The sequence below is a fragment of the Stegostoma tigrinum genome, chromosome 1 (genome assembly GCF_030684315.1).
Source record: "Stegostoma tigrinum isolate sSteTig4 chromosome 1, sSteTig4.hap1, whole genome shotgun sequence".
Lineage (NCBI taxonomy): Eukaryota > Metazoa > Chordata > Chondrichthyes > Orectolobiformes > Stegostomatidae > Stegostoma > Stegostoma tigrinum.
Window position 1 is genome coordinate 11,118,580 of NC_081354.1, and position 23,293 is coordinate 11,141,872.

The window sequence follows — 23,293 nt, forward strand, 5'->3', positions numbered from 1 at the left end:
CCCCAAATACAGACATACGGCACCTGTCACATTCAAACCCTTCTGAATTCTAGTTGGTTTCTTACCCAATAGGGAAGTCAACATCAGCATTGTAACCAGTCATGTGATACAGTCCAAACTTGGCCAATTTAACGTGACCCTGTCATTATTAAAGAAGAAATAAAAATACATTAAAATCCAGTTACTTTGCCTGGAATTAAATCAGACCACCTGTGAGTTAAAAAGAAACTAAACGCTCCCACTTGTCTTATAAGCTGTCTGTTGTTGGATATGACTTAGGATCAATCAGGTCATACAGTCATGCAGCACGGAAACAGGCCCTTCAGTCCATGCCGAATATAATACCAAACTAAACTTATCCCACCTGCCTACTCCTGGCCCATATCCCTCCAAATGTTTCCTATTCATGTATCTATCCAAATGTCTTTTAACCATTGTAATTATACCCACATCCATCACTTCCTCAGGAAGTTCATTCCACATACAAACTACCCTCTGTGTAAAACATTTGCCCTTCACATCTTTTTAAAAATCTCTCTCCTCTCACCTTAAAATTGCACCCCCTTGACTTGAAATCCCCCATCCTGGGGAAAAAAAACAACCACCATTAACTCTATCTACACCGGTCATTATTTTATCAACTTCTTTCCGGTCACTGATCAACCGGCTATGCTCCAGTGACAAGGTCCCAGCCTATGCAACCTTTCTTTATAACTCATGCCTTCCACACCCAGCAACATCCTAGTAAGTCTCTTCTGAACCCTCTCCAACTTGATAATATCCTTCCTATAAATGGGTGACCAGAACTAACAGGGTATTTCCAGAAGAGGCCTCATCAATCTCCTGTGCAATCTCAACATAACATCCCAACTCCTATACTCAAAAAGGACAGAACAACGAAGGCAAGCATGCCAAATATCTTTTTAACCACATTGTGTCACATTTAGGCAAACTTCAAAGAATTATGTACTTGCACCTCTAGGTCCCTCTGCTCGACAACACTACACAAGGCCCTACCATTAATTGTATAAGCCCTACCCTTATTTGTTGTACCAAAATGCAATACCTTGCTTTTTTTCAGATTGAGCTTCATCTGCCAGTTTTCAGTCCATTGATTCATTTGATCAAGATCCCTTTGTAATCTTAGTATACAGTGAAGAAGATTTTCTGTGCTACCATTCTTGGTGTTGTTGCAAACTTACGAACAATGCCTTCTATATGCTCATCCAAATCATGTATATAAATGAAACAAAAGAGGACCTAGATCTCATTTAACACATGGGAACTAATTGATGCAGTAGGCTGACATTGTTTTTTGCATTGTAGTGTACACAAATGTTTACCGCGAGAAGAGCTGCTGTGAATAGCTAAATCCAGAACGGCAGAGAAATATAACATACTTCCAAGTCTATCATTCACACCGGGTGGGGGATTCAAAACTGCTTATTCATTCAACCTGTTATGGACCAGACCAGATCACCTCAAAATATATTGAGGAAGGTAGCCTAGACCCTAACTTTTTCTTATTTCCAAGGTTAACGCGAGGTGCAGTGTTCCAGATGCAATTTGACTGGGTAAACTACTCAACATTATGCAAAACACAAGCAATTCTGCACAATGTCATTTTCATTACAGTAAATAATGTCATAGCATCAGCCATTGTCCATAGAATACCTACAGTGTGGAAACAGGACCGACCTTAGGCCCAACAAGTCCACACCGACCTGCAGAGCATCCCATCCAGACCCATTTCCCAAATCCACCTAATTTATACATCCCTGAACACTATGGGCAATTTAGCACGGCCAATTCACCTAACCTGCACATCTTTGGACTGTGGGAGAAAACCAGAACACCCGGAGGAAACCCGCACAGACACGGGGAGAACGTGCAAACTCCACACAGGCAGTTGCCTGAGGGGGAATTGAGCCTGGGCCTCTAACGCTGTGAGGCAGCAATGCTAATCGGTGAGCCATCATAAGTCATACTTTTTTTAAAAAATTAATTTACAGGATGAGAACATCGCTGGCTATGCTCACACTTATTGCCCACAGGGCAGTCAAGAATCAAACCACATTATTGTGGATCTGGAGTCACGTGAAGGCGAGTTTTCTCGTCTAACAGACATTAGTGAACCAGATAGATTTTTCTGACAATTGACAGTGGATTCATGGTCTAAAATTGAATTCATTATCCACCATCAGCTGTGGTGGGATTTGAATCTGCATCTCCAAAACATTACCAGGGTCTCTGAACTAACAGTCCAGCAATACTTTCGCTAGGCCATCACCTCCCCAGGTATACAACCATAAGTAGGCTTGCCATTATCAACTAGTGTTTAAATACTTTCTTTAAATTAATAGCTGCTGTTGGATATGTGACAAATGTAGAAATCGTACATTCTACACAAAGAGAGAAAAGTAAATAGCCTTACCTCACAATTCAGAAGAATATTATGTGGTGCAAGCGCTTGATGGACCATGCTGTACTTGTTCATGTATTCCAGCCCTTCCAACACCTCAAAAGCTATTTGGAGCACCCTTCCAGGACTGAAAGGGATTTGGAAAAAAAAAAGGTTAAGGAAAAAAAAAGGTTAAAAGTAGTTTTCAGAAGTATATTTGTTCCCCAGCTTTTAGTCAAATTTATAGATTTACCATCGGATGGAATAAACATTGTCCATCTTTGGTTGAGGCTTACTACCCCTTCTGAGGGGCAACTAGGAATGGGCAGTAAATACTGGCCCAGTCAGCATTGCCCAAGTGCCATAACTGAATTAAAAATAAATGAAGGAGAGGCAAGCATCTCTGTCAGCGGGACTGTAGCTCCAAGATGGTGTTTTATTCCAGCATCTGCCAGTGAGGAGCACTTCAGATTCTTCAATGTAAGAGAAGAAGTATGTAGATGGCCTTGTGGTATTATCACTAGACTGTTAATCCAGAGACCCAGATAACATTCTGGGAACCTGGGTTCAAATCCCGCCATGGCAGATGGTGGAATTTGAGTCCAATAAATATCTCAACTTCAGAGTCTAATGATGACTCTGAATCCAATGGCGATTGTTGGAAAGACTGATCTGATTCATTGATGTCCTTTAGGGAAGGAAACTGCCATCCTTTTACCTGGTCTAGCCTATATGTGACTCCAGACCCACAGCAATGTGGTTGACTGTCAAATGCCCTCTGGGCAATTAGGGATGGGCAATAAAAGCTGCTTGGCCAGTGACACCCTCATCCTATATACGAATAAAAAAAATTCCACAGGTGTTCAATTTCTCAACATTATTAACCTGAAGTCTGCCTTACTCCTGAGACTATCTTAGATTACTTTAAGATGATGTACTTATCTTTTTATTAGTTACTTAAACTACGATGGGCACCAGCCAAAGTCACATTAGAAGTTACTGAGCATGGCAGGCCATTAAGTTTGACAGGTAGATTGAATTAAAGTGTGCCCACTTGCGGATAAGTTGAGAAAAAGGGGGCATAAACATAAAGCTGTCACCAGTTTAAGTAAAGAATTCAGGGACAATTTATTTGCACCGAGAGTTGAGAGAATTTGGAGCTCACAGCCTCCACAGCAGATACTGACGAACACTGAAGTGAACAAAGAAAGAAGTGTTGTCAGGATGGGAAAAGGCAATACTAAATGGATGGACTGAGGCTTAAACAGAAATTACTGGAAAAACTCAGCAGGTCAGGCAGCATCTATGGAGAGAAAGCACAGAGTTAATGCTTGGGGTCCAATGACCCTTCTTCAGGACTGATGGAAGGAGGATTGTTTGGTATAAACACTGGCATCAAGCTCTCGGGCCAAACATCCTGTTGCTTCTAAGGAAATTGCAAAACTAACCAAAATATGGCGAAAGCTTGGCACACCAATCTGTTGAATGTTATCGAAAATTAAAGGGGTATTTCCACATGCAGGAATTGTATACTGCCATGGTTACGTTTGTGCAACTAGGTCAACGCAGTGGATTAAAACAGGCTTTCCTTTTACTTTTGGCTTGATTGCACGATTGTACAAAGCTTTGCACATTCTCTGGTTCTCCATGCCATACTCATTAATCTCAGCCTTATTTCTATTGTGACCAACAACACAAAGCTTCCTAAAATGTGAGACAGAATTAGTGTTAGCGTGTTCTAAAGTGACCACAGATATGGGTGATGAACAAAAATGACAATGCAGCACTGATATGAGGGCTCTCGATCTATGAAGCCTCTGTAAAATGAGCTGTAACATGCTCTGGGGTCCTCAGTATTACACTAGTGTAGGAAGCAAACAGGTTTGACGATTTCCCAAGTTGAAATATTTCTCAAATTCTTGAATGTCATGGAAAGAAGACACACACCTCACTCTTAACTATTTGCCTCAGCAAACATGACAAGCATACGGAGCAGATTTCCCCAATCAAAAAGATAGCAAGAACTGCAGATGCTGGAGTCAGAGATAACAAAGTGTGAAGCTGAAGGAACACAGCAGGCCAGGCAGCAGAGGAGCAGGAAAGCTGATGTTTTGGGTTGGGGCCCTTCTTCAGAAATGCTATCTTTTTGATTGGGGAAATCTGCTTTTGAATGCTGAATTTCTGAAGGGTCCCAACCCGAAATATCAGCTTCTCTGCTCCCCTGATGCTGCCTGGCCTGCTGTGTTCCTCCAGCACCACACTTTGCTATCTCTTCCCCCAATCAAATCCTTTCTTCCTAAAAAGAGTAACAACATACCAGCCCTGCCATCGGAAGGAGATGGAAAACTCACTAAAGTTAGTTATGTAATAGATAATCATCAGCCCTATTTCTAATACTGAGCACCAAGCACTTAACCACCCCTCATTGACATTAAGAAATTAAAAGCCACACAAACCATTATAATACCAGGTTAGAAGTCACACAACACAGGTTATAATTCAACAGGTTTGTCTGAAATCACAGCTTTTCAGAGCCCAGCTCTTTCATCAGCTGAAGTGAAGGGAAGCACACTGGCACAGAATTTATAGGCAGAGACATCAAACGGTAGCACAAATAGTGTGACTGGAGTGTCGACAGGTTGAATACTGAGTCTTTGCAGATGATCAACGTGTCAGATGGCGTGGGTAAAGTGTCAACTGCTGAATAGCAAGTGAAGGGATGACCTATGATCTAATTAATTGAAGCAGAATGATAATTACAAAATATTAAAAATAAGATGGGGCTAGAAACAAACCAAATGGCTGGAATAACAGGATCGGTACAAGTGTTGCATGGCAAGGGTCTAACCAAAGTAATAAGTATTCCAAACCTGTACAAACTCATTAAGGTAGGAAGTTCATAACAATTTGTCAAGGTGATGCTGTCAAAACAGAATGGTCTGGAAGGTTTTACAGATACAGAGCCGTGTGGTGAGGTTACATGTCATGCAACATGAACCCAAGGTCGTGATTATAGCCGTCTTCGTGGATATGGAACTTGGCTATCAGTTTCTGCTTAGTGATTCTGTGTTGTGGTGTCTCTTGAAGGTGCCTTGGAAGATGTTTACCCGAAGATCAGAAGCTGAATATCCTTGACCACTTGATACGTTCTGTGACTGGGAGGGAACATTCCTGTCTGGCAATTGTTGTGTGGTATCCATTCAACTGTTGTCATACAGTCTGCAAAGTCTCACCAATATACCATGCCTCGGACCCTCCGTAAGCAACAGAACTGTGCCACCCTACATGCACAGCAAGAGCCGGAAACTGGAGAAACTTGGCATCACCACCAGCAATAAGCAAGCCCACCCCTTTACCGTGACTGGAACCGTTACCACCACCGGGAAATCCATTGTCAACTTGTCTGACCACACTTTTCAACCAGACGAACTCGAAGTTCTCAGACGAGGACTCAATTTCTGCCCCATGACCAAAATGGACCCCACTGGCCTTGCAGCAGACACAGCAGAATTCATCAGACGAATGAGGTTACAGGAATTCTTCCACAAACCCCATGATGCCAACAGCAAGCGCAGTGAGACAACCAATAAGTTGGAACAGTCAGAGATCCACAGTGCAGCAACCAAAGAAGAAGAAGAAAAAGAAAGAGTTGAATTGGACCCCGGTGGAAGGCAGCTGCCCATATATGTTCAAGCCCTCAGGAGATGCATCAACGCCAGATTCGTCAACTGCGCTCACAAGATAGTGCAGAATGTCACCAAAGCACAATGCAACGCATCCATGCTCTCAAGACCAACCACAACATCGTCATCAAACCAGCAGACAAAAGGAGGGGCCACCGTCATACAGAATAGAATGGCCTACTGCAAAGCGCATCAACAATTGAACAACCAGGAACACGACAGACAACTACCTGCCAATCTGACCAAAGAAAACACCCGTCAACTCAACAGACTGATCAAGACCTTTGATCCAGACCTTCAGAGTACCCGATGCAGTCTCATCCCAAGTACTTCTTGCACAGGAGACTTCTACTACCTTCCGAAGGTACACAAAGCCAATATAACTAGACATCCCATCCTACCAGACGATGAGACCCTGTGTGAGAACCTCTCTGGCTATGTTGAAGGGACCTTGAAACCCATTGTACAAGGAACCTCCGGGTTCTATTGTGACACTACAGATTTCTTACAGAAACTCAGCACCCATAAACCAATCGAACCAGGAACATTCTTAGTCACATGAACGTTTTGGCACTCTACACCAACAACCCCGCCAATGATGGCATCACTGCAAAAGCCCGAGTACTCAATACCACCAACTGACAATTTCCAAACGCCATCCTACAACTCATCTGTTTGATCCTTGACGACAACGTCTTCACCTCCAACAACCAGTTCTTCATCCAGACACGGAACAGTTATGAGGACCAAATTTACACCCCAATACACCAACATTTTCATGCACAGGTTCAAGCAAGACTTCTTCGCTGCACAGAACCTCTGTCCAATGTTATACATCAGATACACTGATGACATTTTCTTCCTTTGGGGTCATGGTAAGGAAATCAGCGAAATGACTACTCAACATCAGCAAGTTCAATCCCAACATCAGACTTACCACGGACTCGTCTTCGGAATTAGTCTCATTCTTGAACACAAGCTTGTCCATCATGGGCGGACACCTCAGTACGTCACTCTACTTCAAGCCCATGGATAACCTCATGATGCTGCATTTCTCTAGCTTCCACCTTAAAACATACTGAAAAAGCTATCCCCTACAAACAAGCCCTGTGTGTACGTAGGACCTGCCAGATTAGGACGAGTGCGATGGACACCTAAAAAGGTGCTGAAAAATGCCCTCATCAGAACAGCATACAATGCTTGACTGATCGATCGCCAGTTCCAACATTCTTCACCAGTAGATTGCAATGACCTCCTCAGAAGACAGACATAGGACATGACCGATAGGAGTACCCGTCATTGTCCAGTACTTCCCTGGAGCAGGGAACATCTCACCAAGATCATCCCCATGCCTCCACTTTTCACCTTCAAACAACCACCGAACTAAAATAGACCATCGTATGCAGCCAAATGACCCAGCCTTCAGGAGAACATTGACTACAACACCACACAACCCTGCCACAGAAACCTTTGCTAGACATGTCAGATCATCAACATCGATATGACCATCACATGTGGGAACACTGCCCACCACATGCACAGCAGGTACTCATGTGACTCAGCCAATGCTGTCTACCTTACACGCTGCAGTCAATGATGCACTGAGGCATGGTACATTGATGAGACCTTGGAGACAACAGCAACGGATGGGTGGGCATTGCACAACAATTGCCAGACAGGAACGTTCCCTCCCAGTTGGGGAACGCACCAGTGGTCAAGGACATTCAGCTTCCAATCTTTGGGTAAGTGTCCTCCAAGGCGGCCTTTGAGATACACAACACAGAATCGCTGAGCAAAGGCTGATAACCAAGTTCCGTACTCATGAAGATGGCCACAACTATGATCTTGGGTTCATGTCAAGCTCCATCTAACCCCACCATACTGTTCTGTACTTGTAAAATCTTCCTTACCATTCTGTTTTGAAAGCATCACCTTGATAAATTGTTAGGAGCTTTCTACCTTGATGAGTTTGTACAGTTTTGGGTTATTTGTTACTTTGGTTAGACCCACGTCATGCAACTCTTATACCTGTCATGTCATTCCAGCCATTTGGTTCATCTCCCACCCCATCCTACTTTTCTTTCATTGTAATTACCTTTCTGCTTCAATTAATTATATCATAGGTCATCCCTCCACTTGCTATTCAAAAGGTCTGAGCAATGAAGGCAAAGGTCAGATGGAGGAGTATTACTTCAAACTTGGCAGCGCATTACTGATATTAAAGCAATGTCATTTCACTATATGTGCTTCTGCTATTGTATCAGTTTGTCCACACTACCTTGCACATTTCGCAATTGAAGATAACAGAGAGCACGTATATTTAGTTGCAATTTCACAAATTTCCTTGAGGAAACGTTTTTAATATCCTCCCACAGAAAATCCATCATTTTGGAGTTTGATCCAACACTTCTCTGACTACACACTGTTTAGTGCACTATTTTCATTTGAGTCACCATTGCAGTTAACACAATTTTACCAGCAGATGGAGTGTAAATACACAGTTGAACTGTGACATCATTAAATCGCCAAACACTGATAACAAATACGAAGAGTCAAGATTTAAACAGTCTGAAATTACCCAATGAGATACAAAGTTTAGTTCTTTGCAATGCACTCTCTTTGCATAATACTTGTCTGAGACAAATTAAGACGCATTTTCTGTCCAACTCATTCTTTTCTTCAAAAACAGAACAGAATCTGAGCAAGTCTGGCAGCAACCGTACAGAGAAAAACAGAGTTCATGTTTGGAATGAATGAATCACTAGACTCGAAATGTTTCTCTCCACATATGATTCCAGACTGGCTAAGTAGCTCCAGCACTTGGTTTATATTTCATTCTCCTCTTCCTCCAACTCACCAATTCTGCACTTCCTATCCAACAGATTATGTGATTGCAAGCTTGCGCCACGCAGACATCACAACATCTGGGAGGATTAATTGTAAAACCCAACTGGATTGAATTAGCTGTTTCCTTCATAACGTTGCCTCTAAAGTTTAGAAAGTTTCTCCATTCTGTGATAACTCTGAAGAGTGTTTCCTTTGACCTCATACAGGCCTTGCATCCACCCAGTCGATATTTTTCTAATGAAACTGTTCAGAAATGCTACTACAAACCTCTAGAGCAGGTGGGACTTGAATATGGGCCTTTTGCTCGAGATAGGGACACTGCCACTACACCACAAGAGCCCAAATCTTAGCCAGTTTAATTGCATTACCATCTCCTTAAAGTAAAATCAGCTGCACCAATTTGACAGCAGTCAAGATGGAGGGAGCAGCACAGGGTTTTTTTTGAGGGGGGGGGCGCGGGGAGCAAATATATTTTTAGAGTTGTTGGTTGGTTCACGAGCTGACTTGTTTACATACAAATGTTTCATCTCCCTTCTAGGCGAGATTGTCAGTGCTGTGTAGTCTCAGTTGAAGTGCCACTGTTCTGTCCCGCGCTAAACTTACATGGTCCAATCTGTCACGGTGGGCCGTCTAGCTTCCGGATTTGTACCGTGTTGGTATGTTGATGGGGTCGATTTCAATGTATTTGTTAAACGCATCAGTGGTTTTTGATTGAGAATTCCTGGAGGCTTAGTTTTCAACCATCGACGCAATTAACAAAAATGTTGTCATAGACCTATTGACATACCACTATGGTACAATTGCAGAAGCCAGACTACCCACCATGACAGATCGGACCATATAAATTCAGAGCAGGACAGAACAACGGAGGCTACACAGCAATGACAATCTCACCGAGAAGGGAGACAAAATGATTGCATGAAAAGTAGTCGGTTCAACAAGACAATCAACAACTCCAACCGCAGACGAGCTACAGATCTTTGTTAAAATGTTAAATGTATTCTTGTGATGAAAGTTGCTCAATAAATATGTAAATCTGGAAAAATAGAGACATGTAGAAATGAGAGGCTATTTTATCATGTTAGCTCATTGCTTCGCAGTTCAAGGTATCAAATATGGAATTCAAAGTTGATATAGAAGCTTGGTTGGTAATGGAATATGGAATTTAAGTGTCATGACATACTTTACATCCTGAAAGGAAAAGAACTCCTTACCTTCTGAGTCAGAAGTGAAAATGCTGTCAAACAAAAGCCCCCTCGGCACTCAGCCCTATTTTGTTTGTGGAAAAGGAACAGAGTGCAATGTAAAGCAGGTGGACAATATGCTACGGCCCTGATTAATTATGTGCTGGCATTGACTCACTCACTGATAGCACAAGCTCAAAGGCACTATTCAGTAGTAAGAGTTACTATCAGCAACTCCCGCACAAGGAACGTGCCTGTAATTACTACACTTTCTCATTGCTCTGAGGTGGTAGTGATGAGTTGTCTCCTTAAGATGCTGCAACTCGAACAGTGAAGATGCTTAAACAGTTTACTAAAACAGAGTGGTTTGCTTGACCATTTCACAGAACAATGGAAAGCTTAGCTTAGTGCAGGATGGAGAGTTCCCACGTATTCTAGACTAGTTAAATACGACAGGTTTCCCCCTTAAGCAACATCAATGAACCAGTTCTGTTTAACAGCAATCTGACAATTTATAGCCACGTTTACCAATATCAGCTTTTCATTTCCAGTTTTAAAGTGAATTCAAAAAGATTCATCGAAGCTATTCTGACAAAATATTAACTTTATTTCTCTCTCCACAGTTGCCGCTGAATCTGCTCAATGCTTACTGCATTATCAGCATCCTGAGTGTTTTGTTCTTCTAATTTTCTGTCCCCGGTGGAGCTGGTAGCTTTGGTTCACAGGCCAGTACCTTTATATATTTTACGTCTTTGCTAATTGCTTGCTGTGACGGACAATTGCACAATAAGCAATAAAGAAAGCTTTGGCAGGTCGGCCTCTACAGGATGGTATAGTGAGCTGGAAATTCTGTAATGAAGCTTAGATGCTGAAACCAAGCCTTCCTTTGCATAACGTCGGTAGACCACTGGGGCCAGCTAATGGAAGGCCTGGGCAAATAACAGACCTGCACATTTCAGTCCTGTCTGAGAGCTCTTCGTCCTGCTGGAAATGTATGATGGAATGCTAAAAGCAGTTCCCATCCTGGACACTATTTCTAATATGCAAAGTGACAGCTGGATACAAACCAGTTCCAAGAGCCACATTTGGAAATTAAAGACTAGCCACAAATGCAACAATGCTACACAAGTAAATAAAAATGAATGCAGAGGGAAATTATAAATCTTGCATTTATTCATAATCACATTTTTCACATCCTCAAGATGCTCCAAACTACCACGGAGTTGTGAACTACTTTCAAGTTATAGACACGATTGTGTCGAATGGACGGGCATGGGAGTCAAACTGGGCACAACAAGGTCACACAAACAGCTAGAAAAGAGACAGAAATGCTGGAAACAGGAAACAAGCTAATATGCTGAAGTTAAAATAGTATCAGAGATAATGGGAACTGCAGATGCTGGAGATTCCAAGATAATAAAATGTGAGGCTGGATGAACACAGCAGGCCAAGCAGCATCTCAGGAGCACAAAAGCTGACGTTTCGGGCCTAGACCCTTCATCTCTGAGTCAGCTTTTGTGCTCCTGAGATGCTGCTTGGCCTGCTGTGTTCATCCAGCCTCACATTTTATTATCTTAATATGCTGAAGTGATAGGTCATTATCAGCTTTTGTGTCTCCCTGGCTTACCATTACTTATCCTTTTGTCAGCCTTACTGTCTTTCTCTCCTTGTCCACCAATCCTTTACCCCCACTCACCCCAGCATCTTCAGAATATATACCACATTTCCTAGTCTCTATCTGAAGGGGGGTCATGGTGGCACAGTGGTTAGCACTGCTGCCTCACAGCACCAGGGACCTGGGTCAATTCCACCCTCGGGCGACTGTGCGTGGAGTTTGCACATTCTCCCCGTGTCTGTGTGAGTTTCCTCCCACTGTCCAAAGACAAGCAGGCTAGGTGGATTGGCCATGTTAAATTGCCCATAGTGTTCAGGGATGTGTAGATTAGGTGGGTTAGAGGGGGATGGGTTTGGGTGGGTGTTCCAAGGGTCAGTGTGGACTTGTTGGGCTGAAGGGCCTGTTACCACACTGCAGGGTTTCTAAGATCTATGATCTATGAAGGCTCACCAGACCCAAACATTAACTCTGCTTCCTTCACAAATGCTGTTAAACCTGCTGCGATTCTCCAGCAATTTCTGTTTTCATTTCAGTTTTCCAGCAGCTGCAGTTTTTTAATTTATTTTAGTGTTTAACTCACAAGCAGCTGCTGTGACATACAACTTGCTTTTGTTGCGTTTACTGAAGATAAACATTGGTCAGGACATAGGGTCTACTTTGCACCGCACTGTTTTTCCACAGACTATTACCTCCATATTTCTTCTAGCATTGTGTTTATTCAATTCTCTTTAAAATTAAATAGACATTGAACCTGCTTCCACCAACATTTCAGCTAAGATACAAACAATTATGGCACGCTTATTTGCCAAAATGAGATGCATCTCATCCTGAAGTTGGGTCCCTTCAACAGTGCAGTAATCACTCAGTAACAAGCCCTTGATGAGCCAGTCTAGTATATTTGAGAAAATCCCTGGGGCATGACTGAACTGACAACCTTCTGATTCAGTTGTCCGTGATACTAATGCACCACGGTTGGCACTTTACAACTATTCCACCTCAGTTTGGCCAATATCTTTTTCATGTTAAGAGATACAGGTATCCCAGATATAGCATGATAATTAAGCTACTGTTTAAAACAAAAACAACGTTCTCCTCTATCCCACATGCCCCAACAAAAACCCTCATGTAATCCAGTCATTAACATGGCCAACTTATTTCTTTTGCTCATTGTGATTCCCAATGTATCACAATGATGCTCTCTGGTCCCATGCGCCATCCACCCACAGCCTAAAGCTTGTGCTGAATATATGAATTAGGAGCAGAATTACTTGAAGCCTTCCCATCTAGAACTAATTCTCGTGTTGGTAGGAAGATGGTAGGTATCTCCCTGAAACCAATCTGTCCTATTAACTTGACCTCTGCCAACCTCCCCACCTCTTCTTGGCACAGGAAGGTTCTGCCTTAAGTTTCTGAAGTGGTGTTTATTCAAAGACAGATTTTGGATCACCAGCTAAGGCAGCACAACATTTATAAATCAAATAAAAATTTTGATAAATAAAGCCAAAAGCAGCCACTTTCAGAAGGCCAAAAGAACGGAGGATTCTGTAAATCAGGAACAAAAACAAAGTTACTGGAAAACCTCAGCAGGTCTGGCAGCATCTGCGAAGGCAAAAAACAGAGTTAACGTTTCGGGTCCAGGAAGGGTCACCGGACTCAAACATTAACTCTTTTTTTTCCTTCGCAGATGCTGCCAATGTTTTGGGTCCGGTGACCTTTCCTGGACCCGAAACGTTAACTCTGTTTTTTGCCTTCGCAGAAGCTGCCAGACCTGCTGAGGTTTTCCAGTAACTTTGTTTTTGTTCCACTTTCAGAAGATATTGCTTATAGCTGAAAGGAATTTAATAATGCTTCCCACTCTTTGTGCTGCTTTCCTTGTTGTGTTTCATTTAAACACATTTCCCCGGTGCACTTTATTCTGACCTCACTTAGGTCAGAAAGTCCACTTTTGCACAGATATCCATTGCCTCCCACAGAAAAGCAGAAGTTCCACATTGATCATTTGTGACTTCAGTAAACTGCATGGTGTCTGACTTTTGCAGGAGAGGCAAAAATACATGTCACATGCAAGCATAGGATTTACAGTGGAATGCCTTTCATTGTGAACTAAAATGACATGAATTCTAGACCAAGTCCCAGGTGTTAAAGGTACCGTAGTTCATCAAGAGTATTATTGAGGAACTCATGCTGTCCAGAACTGTTTTCAATCAGAGATCGTACGCTAGTACAAATAACTCAATCTTTTTATGGGGTGGTTGTTCAGAAGACATTTGCTGTCTGGTTGCAGTCTCTCTCGGTGGCTGAGCTGGCGCACACAGGCGATAATGCGTATCTGCTGGATGGCACAGTGAAAAGAATGCTTCCAGTCCAAAGCCGTACTTGCGGCTAGCACATACCAGCAGACATTGCACATCTGTTGGGCAGTAGTGTTGAGTGCTGAGCCAGCACCACAATGTTGGCAGCTCTCTATGTTCTTGCACCATGTCCGTGTCGGCAAAGAAATATTCCCACATCTTGTTTTCCTTCTGTTGGTGGCAGCTTTGTTTTATTTGTCTTAAAGCAGAGATACAAGGTCTTTGAATGGGTGCCTTAGACATATAAAATTAACACCACTGGCAACCTCCTGCATACCATCCAGGTTTTATTTTTATTCCCCACTGATGCTTGGGGAGCTTCCCGTTGCAGGTGTAGTTCAGTTGGCCAGATCAGTACCCTAATTCCAATGAAGCCAAATCCTGTGATGCGAGGGGTAGCATCTTTGCCTCTAAATCAGAAACTCTGGATTCAAGTCCCACTTCAGGATTTGACACCCAAGAAAGGGGTATTCCTAACGTGGCCAAAAAGATCGAGTGATAGCTTCTAAATCATTCCAATACCCACCAATGGCAGGTGTTATCACCAGGAAGGATTCCTGATCAGCCACAGAGGAGAAGTGATTGGACACTCTCTTCAACATTTTTCGCTCCAGACTACAAGGTGCTTATCAGAGGATGGAGTGGGGCAGGCCAGATGGTTGGATGCACAGCGTGGATCAGATTACCTAAAGACAAAAAAAAAACTGCAGATGCTGGAATCCAAGATAGACAAACAGGAGGCTGGAAGATCACAGCAAGCCAGGGCAGCAGTTGGAGGAAAGGAGATGTCAACGTTTTGGGTATTACCCTTCTTCAGGATGGAGATTCCTGTAGAGAGGTAATACCCGAAACAATGACTTCTCCTTTCCTCCAATTGCTGTCCTGGCTTGCTGTGTTCTTCCAGCCTCCTGTTCACCTACTCGGGTTCAGATTGCTGCCCACAGCATAGGATTCTATCCCCCTTCCACCTGAGACTGATTTAGGATCTGTCTCCTTGCCCTACCCATGATAGAGGGAAGCCATAGTGACATGGGTACAACCAGCCTACTGTCAGATGGTTGTTCAAAATTACTTTAGAACTTGTTTAAAAAAAAAAGTCAGATCATCACAGGGCAGAAAGCCCAAAATTCGATCTTTCACCCACTTTAGAACAAAAATTTAAGTAATTATATATCGTGAAGCCTCGTCACAGTACTTAGTGCTGAATTCACTGGTCTAAATTACACTTCCTGGCTCAGCTTTTGGGCCACTTATTAAAAATATTTCAATTTAATGGATTAGGAAGATATGCAGTTACTTGCCTTGTTCACATATGGATTGTTTGAAGACGGCTACATATTCTTAGGATCACCCTTGTGCAGCATGCTTCGGTGCAGAAGCTCCAGGAAATTTAAAGGGCTGATTGCACATCAGTTAAACTAAATTCTGATCGAAAGTGTATTAATTGATTCACACAAAGGATACTTTGAATACAAAATTAGGCAATAAAAATGATTCTCAGATTTTTCTGAAGGATCACCTATTAGTTTGATCAAAGATGTTGATGGGTGCAATGAGAGAAAATTTCTGGGTAAAAACTGAACATACAAGAGTTTTAATATGTTACCTGATTGGCTTTCCTTCCTTTAAGAGATCTTCCAAGCTTCTCTCATAATGCTCAGTGACGACCACCAGCCTTTCTGTACATGAAGCAGAAGAGGACATCAGAGTGTTAAACATAGTTGTGGAAATTTTTACCAATTTGTTTAAGATTTACTTTTAAAAAAGATCTACACAATGCTAAGCTCCAGATAATTAAACCTTGATCCTTTCTTTTTATTCAATAAAAAAGAAAAACACAAATGCCAGAAAGAGTATATCGGAGTTGATACAGCCTATCTTGGTGGGTGTCTGACGTATTAAAGACTCATCATATTTGTACTGATGATAATTGTGAACGGGGCTTTTCAGGAAATCCAATGAACCCGTGTTACAAACATTGAAACTTGTATGGATCAGCCTCAATATCACTCGCTCAGGCGAGCGCAGAAAGGTGAGAAATGTGCATGCAAACACACCACAAAAGAACAATTTTAGAGTTTTCCCACAGCTCAGCTTCTTTACTCATCCACCTCACCTCTTCTGACGATATCAATTCTTACAGTACCAAAAAAAAAAATCAAGGAGTCTGTGTCCAAATGATCAACTTTTATGGTTGGCCATGGAGTTGATGAGGAGAGTTGGTCAAGTGGAATAAAGATGTTCATGGGGTGTATAGTTGTCACTGGCCGGGGCAGAGTTAGTTGCTCATTTCTAATCTTCCTCAAGGTGGTGATGGTGAACCATCCTCTTGAATTGCTGCAGCCATGCAGTGTCAGCACAGCCACAGTACTGTTCAGGTAGGGAGTTTTGTCCGAATGAAAGTGAGGGAACAGCGATGTAGTTCCAAATAAGAATGGTAGAAATTTACAGAAAAGCAGAATCTTTACACCACAGAAGGGGGCCATTCAGTGCATTGTACGCACACCGACTTGGAGAGGAGCTTGAGCTAGTGGTGATCGCTCATGTTTTTAGAGGGAGGAGGAAAATCGAGAAATATTTACCCTATGTCACCACAGGAGTACTTCCCAAATGAAGTTACAGACATTAGCCAGGATTAGGACGCCCCAAATAGCTATTCTCCCTCAGGTGCATTTTGGCCAGCTCCTCACTTGTTGGCTTAGGTCAAACTAGATAACCTGGCACAAATAAAGAACTAAAACCAGGACCTTTTGTTTGTATCAGGAATTCCCCATGAGTCAACAGAGAAGTGTTGAACAACAGAAGCTAAGGAGAAAACATCACAAGATTGTTTTAGGCGACTGAAATGTTCAAGCACATTAGATGCTAAACACAATCCATCTCCCCCTTTACACCACTCCCTTCTCCCAGTCACATCTTCACTTTTAAATTCTATGCCACAAGCTGGAAACTAATCCATCGATGGAATGCTCTGTCTTAGTGGTTTGGCACCTGCAATCATGGCATTTACTTCACTATCTTGGTTTTAATGTCCATGTACAATCAGAAGTATCATATTGTTCAACTAATGCTTACCACATGCTTCATAAATTTAAATTGAGCATCTGTTCACTGGTTTAAATATCATCCAATTTTTGCAGTACATTACTGGCAACAACACTATAATAACATTATAATTGGATCAGCACTCTCCAGGCTCTGTCTTTCAAATGTGGTGAGAATCATAGAGCCTTGCAATCATAGAATAGAATTGCAGAATAATTAAAGTGCAGAAGGGGATCATTCGGCCCATGATCCCATTGTCAGTTCTTTGGTAGAGTTATCAATTTTGTCCCAATTCCTCACTCTTTCTCCATAATCCTGTAAAGTTAATTGAGAAGGAATAAATCTCTAATCCCCTTTCGAAATTTATTACTACTGCTCGCACCGTGCTTAAGGGGAGGTTTTTACACCGTAACGTCTTACTCCAGAAGAACCCATCTCATCTCCTGCTGTTCCTTTTGTTAATTATCCTGAATCAGTGTTTGTTGGCTAATTCGCTATCAAAATCTCACTCTTCAAGACCATCTCTGACCTAAAGTACAAAACTAGCTTCTAGTTGAGGCAGCATGGTGGCTCAGTGGTTAGTACTGCAGTCTCACAGCGCCAGGGACCTGGGTTCGATTCCCGTCTCGGGCGATTGTCCGTGTGGAGTTTGCACATTATCCCCATGTCTGCGTGGCTCCAGGTGCTCCGGTTTCCTCCCACACTCCAAAGACGTGCAGGTTAGGTGGATTGGCCATGCTAAATTGACCGTAGTGTTCAGGGGTGGTTGGGTTATAGGGGGATGGGGATGGGTCTGGGTGGGATGCTTCAAGGTGCGGTGTGGACTTGTTGGGCCAAAGGGCCTGTTTCCAGACTGTAGGGAATCTAGTCTAAAACCTTTGCAAATAAAGCAAGACATAAAACAGTCAACATGACTGTGTGAGGGGCAGGTCATGCCTCACAGGCCTTATTGAATCCTGTGAGGATGTGACAAAATACATTAATGAAGGTAGAGCAGTGGATGTGGTGTTTCTGGATTTTAGCAAGGCATTGGATAAGGTTCTCCATGGTAAGCTCATTCAGAAAGTAAGGAGGCATGGGATGCAGGGAAATTTGGCTTTCTGGATACAGAATTGGCTGTCCAATAGAAGACAGAGGGTGGTAGTAGATGGAAAGTATTCAGCCTGGAGCTCGGTGGCTAGTGGTGTTCCACAGGGATCTGTTTTGGGATCTCTGCTCTTTGTGATCTTTATAAATGACTTGGATGAGGAAGTGGAAGGGCGGGTTAGTAAGTTTGCCATTGACAACAAGGTTGGAGGAGTTGTGGATAGTGTGGAGGGCTGTTACAAGTTGCAACGGGTCATTGACAGGGATGCAGAGCTGGGCAAAGAAGTGGCAGATGAAATTCAACCCAAAGAAGCACGAAGAGATTCATTTTGGGAGGTCGAACTTGAATGTAGAATACAGGATTAATGGCAGGATTCTTGGCAGTCTGGAAGAACAGAGAGATCTTGGGGTTCACGTCCATAGATCCCTCAAAGTTGCTAGCCAAGTTGATAGGGTTGTTAAGAAGGCATTTGGTGTTGGCTTTCATTGGCAAGGGAATTGAATTTAAGAGCCACGAGGTCATGCTGCAGCTCTTTAAAGCCCTGCTTAAACCACATTTGAAATATTATGTTCAGTTCTGGTTGCCTCATTATAGGAAGGACATGGAAGGTTTAGAAAGGGTGTAGAGGAGATTTACCAGGATGGTACCTGGACTGGAGGATAGGGCTTATGAGGAAGAGTTGAGGGATCTAGGGCTTTTCTTAGTTGAGTGAAGGATGAGAGGTGACTTGATAGAGGTGTACATGATGATGAGAGGTGTAGCTAGAGTGGATGGCCAGAGGCTTTTTCCCAGGGCGGAAATGGCTATTATGGAGGGTGGGAGGGGGGCACAATTTTAATGTTATTGGAGGAAGATGTAAGGGAGATGTCAGCAGTAGGTTCTTTACACAGAGTGGTGGATGCTCGTAATGCATTGCTGGCAGTGGTAGTGGAGTCAGATACATTAGGAACATTGAAGCGACTCTTGGATAGGCACATGGATGGTAGTAAAACATGGGGTATGCAGGGTACTTTCATCTGGGAGTAGGATAATAGGTCGGCACAATATTGTGGGCTGAAGGGCCTGTATTGTGCTATGTTCTAAAGCCCTTCGTCTCCAGTGTTAGTCTGCTAAATTGTCTCTCTGCACTTTTCCAAAGACCTTGACATCCTTCCCAAATCTTGGTGCCTACAACTACACACGATGCTCTCTGGCTAAAGTCTAAGCAGTGAGTTTTATTTTTTTTTAAAAATCATGCGATGTCGGTGTTGCTGGCTGGGCCAGCATTTTTTGCCCATCCTGAGTTGCCCTTGAGAAGATGGTGGTGAGCTGTATTCTTGAACAGTTGCAGTCCATTTGATGTTTATAACCACATTGCTGTTAGGTGGGGAGTTCCAGAGTTTTAAACCAGTGACCCTAAAAGAACGGATGGCACGGTGGCTCAGTGGCTAGCACTGCTGCCTCTCAGTACCAGGAATCCAGGTTCAATTCCACCCTTGGGTGACTGTCTGCGGTGCGTTTGCGCATTCTCCATGTGTCTGCGTAGGTCTCCTCCCATTGCTCTGGTTTCCTCTCACAGTCCAAAGACATGCAGGCTAGGTGGATTGGCCACATTAAATTGCCAATAGTATCCAGGGATGTATAGATTAGGTGGGTTATAGGGGGAAATGGGTCTAGGTGGGATGTCGGAGGGTCAGTGTGGACTTGTTGGGCTGAAGGACCCGTTTCCACACTGTGGGGATTCTATGATCTATGATATCTCCAAGTCAGGATGGCGATTGATTTGGATAGGAATGTTCAAGGGCTTGTCTTTCCATTTATCTACTGTCAGTGTTCTTCTGGATGGTTGTGCTTGTGGTTTTGGAAGGTGCTGTCAAAGAAGCCTTTGTGAAATTCTGCAGTGCATTTTGTAAACAAATGGTACACACTGCCCCAAATCAGTGTCAGTAGTAGAGGAAGTGAATGTCTGCAGTTGTGATGAAAATCAAGGGAGCTGCTTTGCTGTAGACAGTGTCAAGCTTCTCGAGATCTATTGGAACTGCACTTCTTCAGACATGTGGGGTGTATTCCAACACACTCCTGATTTGTGTCTTTAAGATGATGTGACAGACTGTGGGAGTCAGATGGTGAGTTACTCACTGCTGGATTCCTAGCTTCTAACCTGGTCTTGTAGCCACTGTATTAACTGTGGCCAGTTCAGGTTTTGGTTAACAGTCAGTGAGTGATTTATAAAGATTATAGCATAACTTCATTCCGTAAGACAGAACTTACGAAATGTTTTGATTTTACATCTCCTATTACTGACTGAAGATGCAGAATGCTTTAATAGTACCATGAGGCTTCAAATGGAGTGGAATATTTAAAATTTTGCAGTTACAATCGCCATCTATGGTTGACTCTTCAAAGAGTTTCAAGTTAGCACCGCAGTAAAAACGTTGGATGATATCCCATATTGTTTCCTCACACTGGCAATGTTTTGACAGACTCAGAATAAAATGCTAATTTATTCAGTCATCTGTGACTCACGTGAACCCTTAGGTCAATCTAGGTTCGATAGTAATGAAGAATGGAACCAACAACAACTAATGCTCAGATGTGTGCATCACCTTATCCAAGGTGATGGAATCTCCAAGGAATAATGTTGTTTTACTCCAACTTAGCACCTGGAACTGAGGGAATACCTCTCATGCAACACATGACATTATGGCACAACATTATAACATGCAATGGATATATCCTACACTGAATTACTGTTAAATCTGATTGCTGAGGTCAAATGCATACAAAGTGAAGGAAGATTGGTCACTTAAACCTCACCTGAAATTTCAAGTACAGGTACTTTAAGATCCAGCATCCTCAAGAGACTGCAGATTGTGCAAATTTCAGATCATCCCAGGTTGGGTGGTTTTAAACTCAGACATTGCGACACTTTGATTTGACTTCTCTGCACTAAAGATGTCTAGAGTTAATGCTGAAGGACTGCGTTCTCGAGCTTCATCATCTGAACCACGAGAGTTAAATCATGACTATCTTCTTCTTTCAGGTCAAAAGACTAAGAGATAGCATTTGCTTGGAGTATTCAAATAAGGTATTGTCCTATTCTTCCCAACAAAAAGTTTGGACTTGGACCGATTACCACTCTGCTGTCTCAGTGGTTACTGGCGTGCCAGGCAGTTTACCCAGCTCGTAAAAAGTTAAAAATGTCAGGATTTGACAATTTATTTTTTGGCTCATCAAACTTTGAAATGTCACATGAAGCTGTAGCATAAACACTGATATATCTATTTGTCTGGGTCCTTTTCATAGCAATTACAAAAATTCTAACAACTTTGAGCATTCTCCAAATGTCCCAACATCTAAAAGGAAATAGTCACATAACAAATTAGTAGATTCTCTCACATAGATTGGGACGATATGGATCTGAGAATTAATTACTTGAATGTTGTCTTTTCTCTCACCTGTCTTGCGAAGATTATGATTCAAGGACGCAGGAGGTCAGCACTGAACGCACTGTGCGTGAAATGAACTCACCATGTTTTCCACGCAACATGTCCACATATTGGCAGAGCCTGGGGTGCGAGATGGCCTTGAGGATTTGGAATCGTCCTAGAATCCTAATGGAGTTTGGGGTGAGCGGAAGACCATTGCTGCCGCACACATCGTGTGGAAGCGCCGAAGCAAAAAAAGTGAAGGCTCCAAGTTGGGCATCTTTTAGTGGGAACATTTTCCTCTCAATTCAGTGTCGTTGCAAATCTGAGTAGGAAGAGAAAGGAATACATAACAATTTAGTGGAATGTGGAGTGAAAAAGCCACCATTTCAAGTTACCCAAGTAGCTAAGGCCGCCAAAACAGTAAAAAGTGAATCTCCTTTGGATGATGAAAAAAAAAATTAGAGGCACTGCTTTCGTACAGTGAAATGCTAAACAGTAAATGACCACAACCTCGATCCAAAAAACTGGATGAATTAGAACCATAAACACTGAGAAGAATAAATTTTTGTTCTTATGTTTCCAACTGCAACATCCAGACACCTGCAATTTACATTCAGAGGAGCTAGCAAAAATCATGAAATAAATGTGATCTGAAGTTTGTTTTTATAATCGCAGGAACCAAAAATTCTCTCACTTCACCTGATGAAGGAGCTACGCTCTAAAAGCTTGCATTTTCAAATGAATCTGTTGGACTATGATCTGGTGTCATGTGATTCCTGACCTTGTCCACCTCCACATCTTGTAACCACAGCATCTTCAAACACCATTTGTCAAAGTATTTGCAAATCTTCATTTTAAAAGAACTGTACAGAAATATACAATGGCTAGATGCAAAGAATTGGTAATGAGATAACAGCTGAGTTAAGCATAGGAGAGTCAGTAATTTCATTTTAATATTCATTCATGGGTATGGGCATCATTGCCTATTCTCAGTTTGGCCTGAGGTGGTGGTAGCAAGTGGTCTTTCTGAGCTGCGACAGTCCATGGAGGAGATATATACACCACATTGCTGTTAGGAAGGCAGTTCCAGGTTTCAACCCAGTGACAGGGAAGGGATGACAAGAGAGTTCTAAGTCAGGATAATGTGTGGCTTGGTGGGTGGCGAGGTGGTATTAGGAGAAGAGATGGACAGCTGCAGCTGGTGATATTTCCCTCTCTCTGCTGCCCTTGTACTTTCTAGGATGCAGAGACTGCATGTTTAAAAGTTACTGTTGAAGGAGTCATGGCGTATTGCAACAGTGCATCCTGTAATTGTTGCACAGTGCTGCCAACGTGCAGCGAGAATGTCTACGACAGTGGGGTGAGGTGCCAATCGAGTGTGCTGCTTTGTCATGGATGGTGCTGAGTTGCTGGAGTGTTAATGGAGCTGCACTCATCCAGGAATATGCAAAATATTCCATCACATGCAACATGTGCTTTGCAGGTGGTAGTGAAGCGTTGGGGAGCGAGGAGCTGAATAACGTGCCTCAGATTAACACTATGTAACTTTAACTGTGTCCTACAGTAGCTTTCTTTTAATATACATGTACCTCATAAACATTTTAAAATATTTTCCCTTAATTTTGGTTTTGTTACCAAATTTCTTGCCACTATTAGATAAATACAGAGCA

At 42.6% G+C, this 23,293-nt stretch overlaps 1 protein-coding gene across 5 annotated transcripts in view; it reads right to left on the reverse strand.

The window, feature by feature from the left end:
* The window catches only part of tbck (TBC1 domain containing kinase), a 187,913-nt gene that overhangs the window by 154,941 nt on the left and 9,679 nt on the right, over positions 1-23,293 (reverse strand). For all 5 annotated transcript variants that reach the window (XM_048541931.2, XM_048541957.2, XM_048541949.2 and 2 more), the window contains exons 2-5: positions 21,724-21,945; positions 15,688-15,760; positions 2,435-2,549; positions 66-139 (exon numbers count right to left, since the gene is read on the reverse strand). In XM_048541931.2, the coding sequence (XP_048397888.1) occupies positions 66-139; positions 2,435-2,549; positions 15,688-15,760; positions 21,724-21,916 (455 nt within the window). In that variant the 5' untranslated portion in view covers positions 21,917-21,945. The remainder of the gene's footprint in view (positions 1-65; positions 140-2,434; positions 2,550-15,687; positions 15,761-21,723; positions 21,946-23,293) is intronic.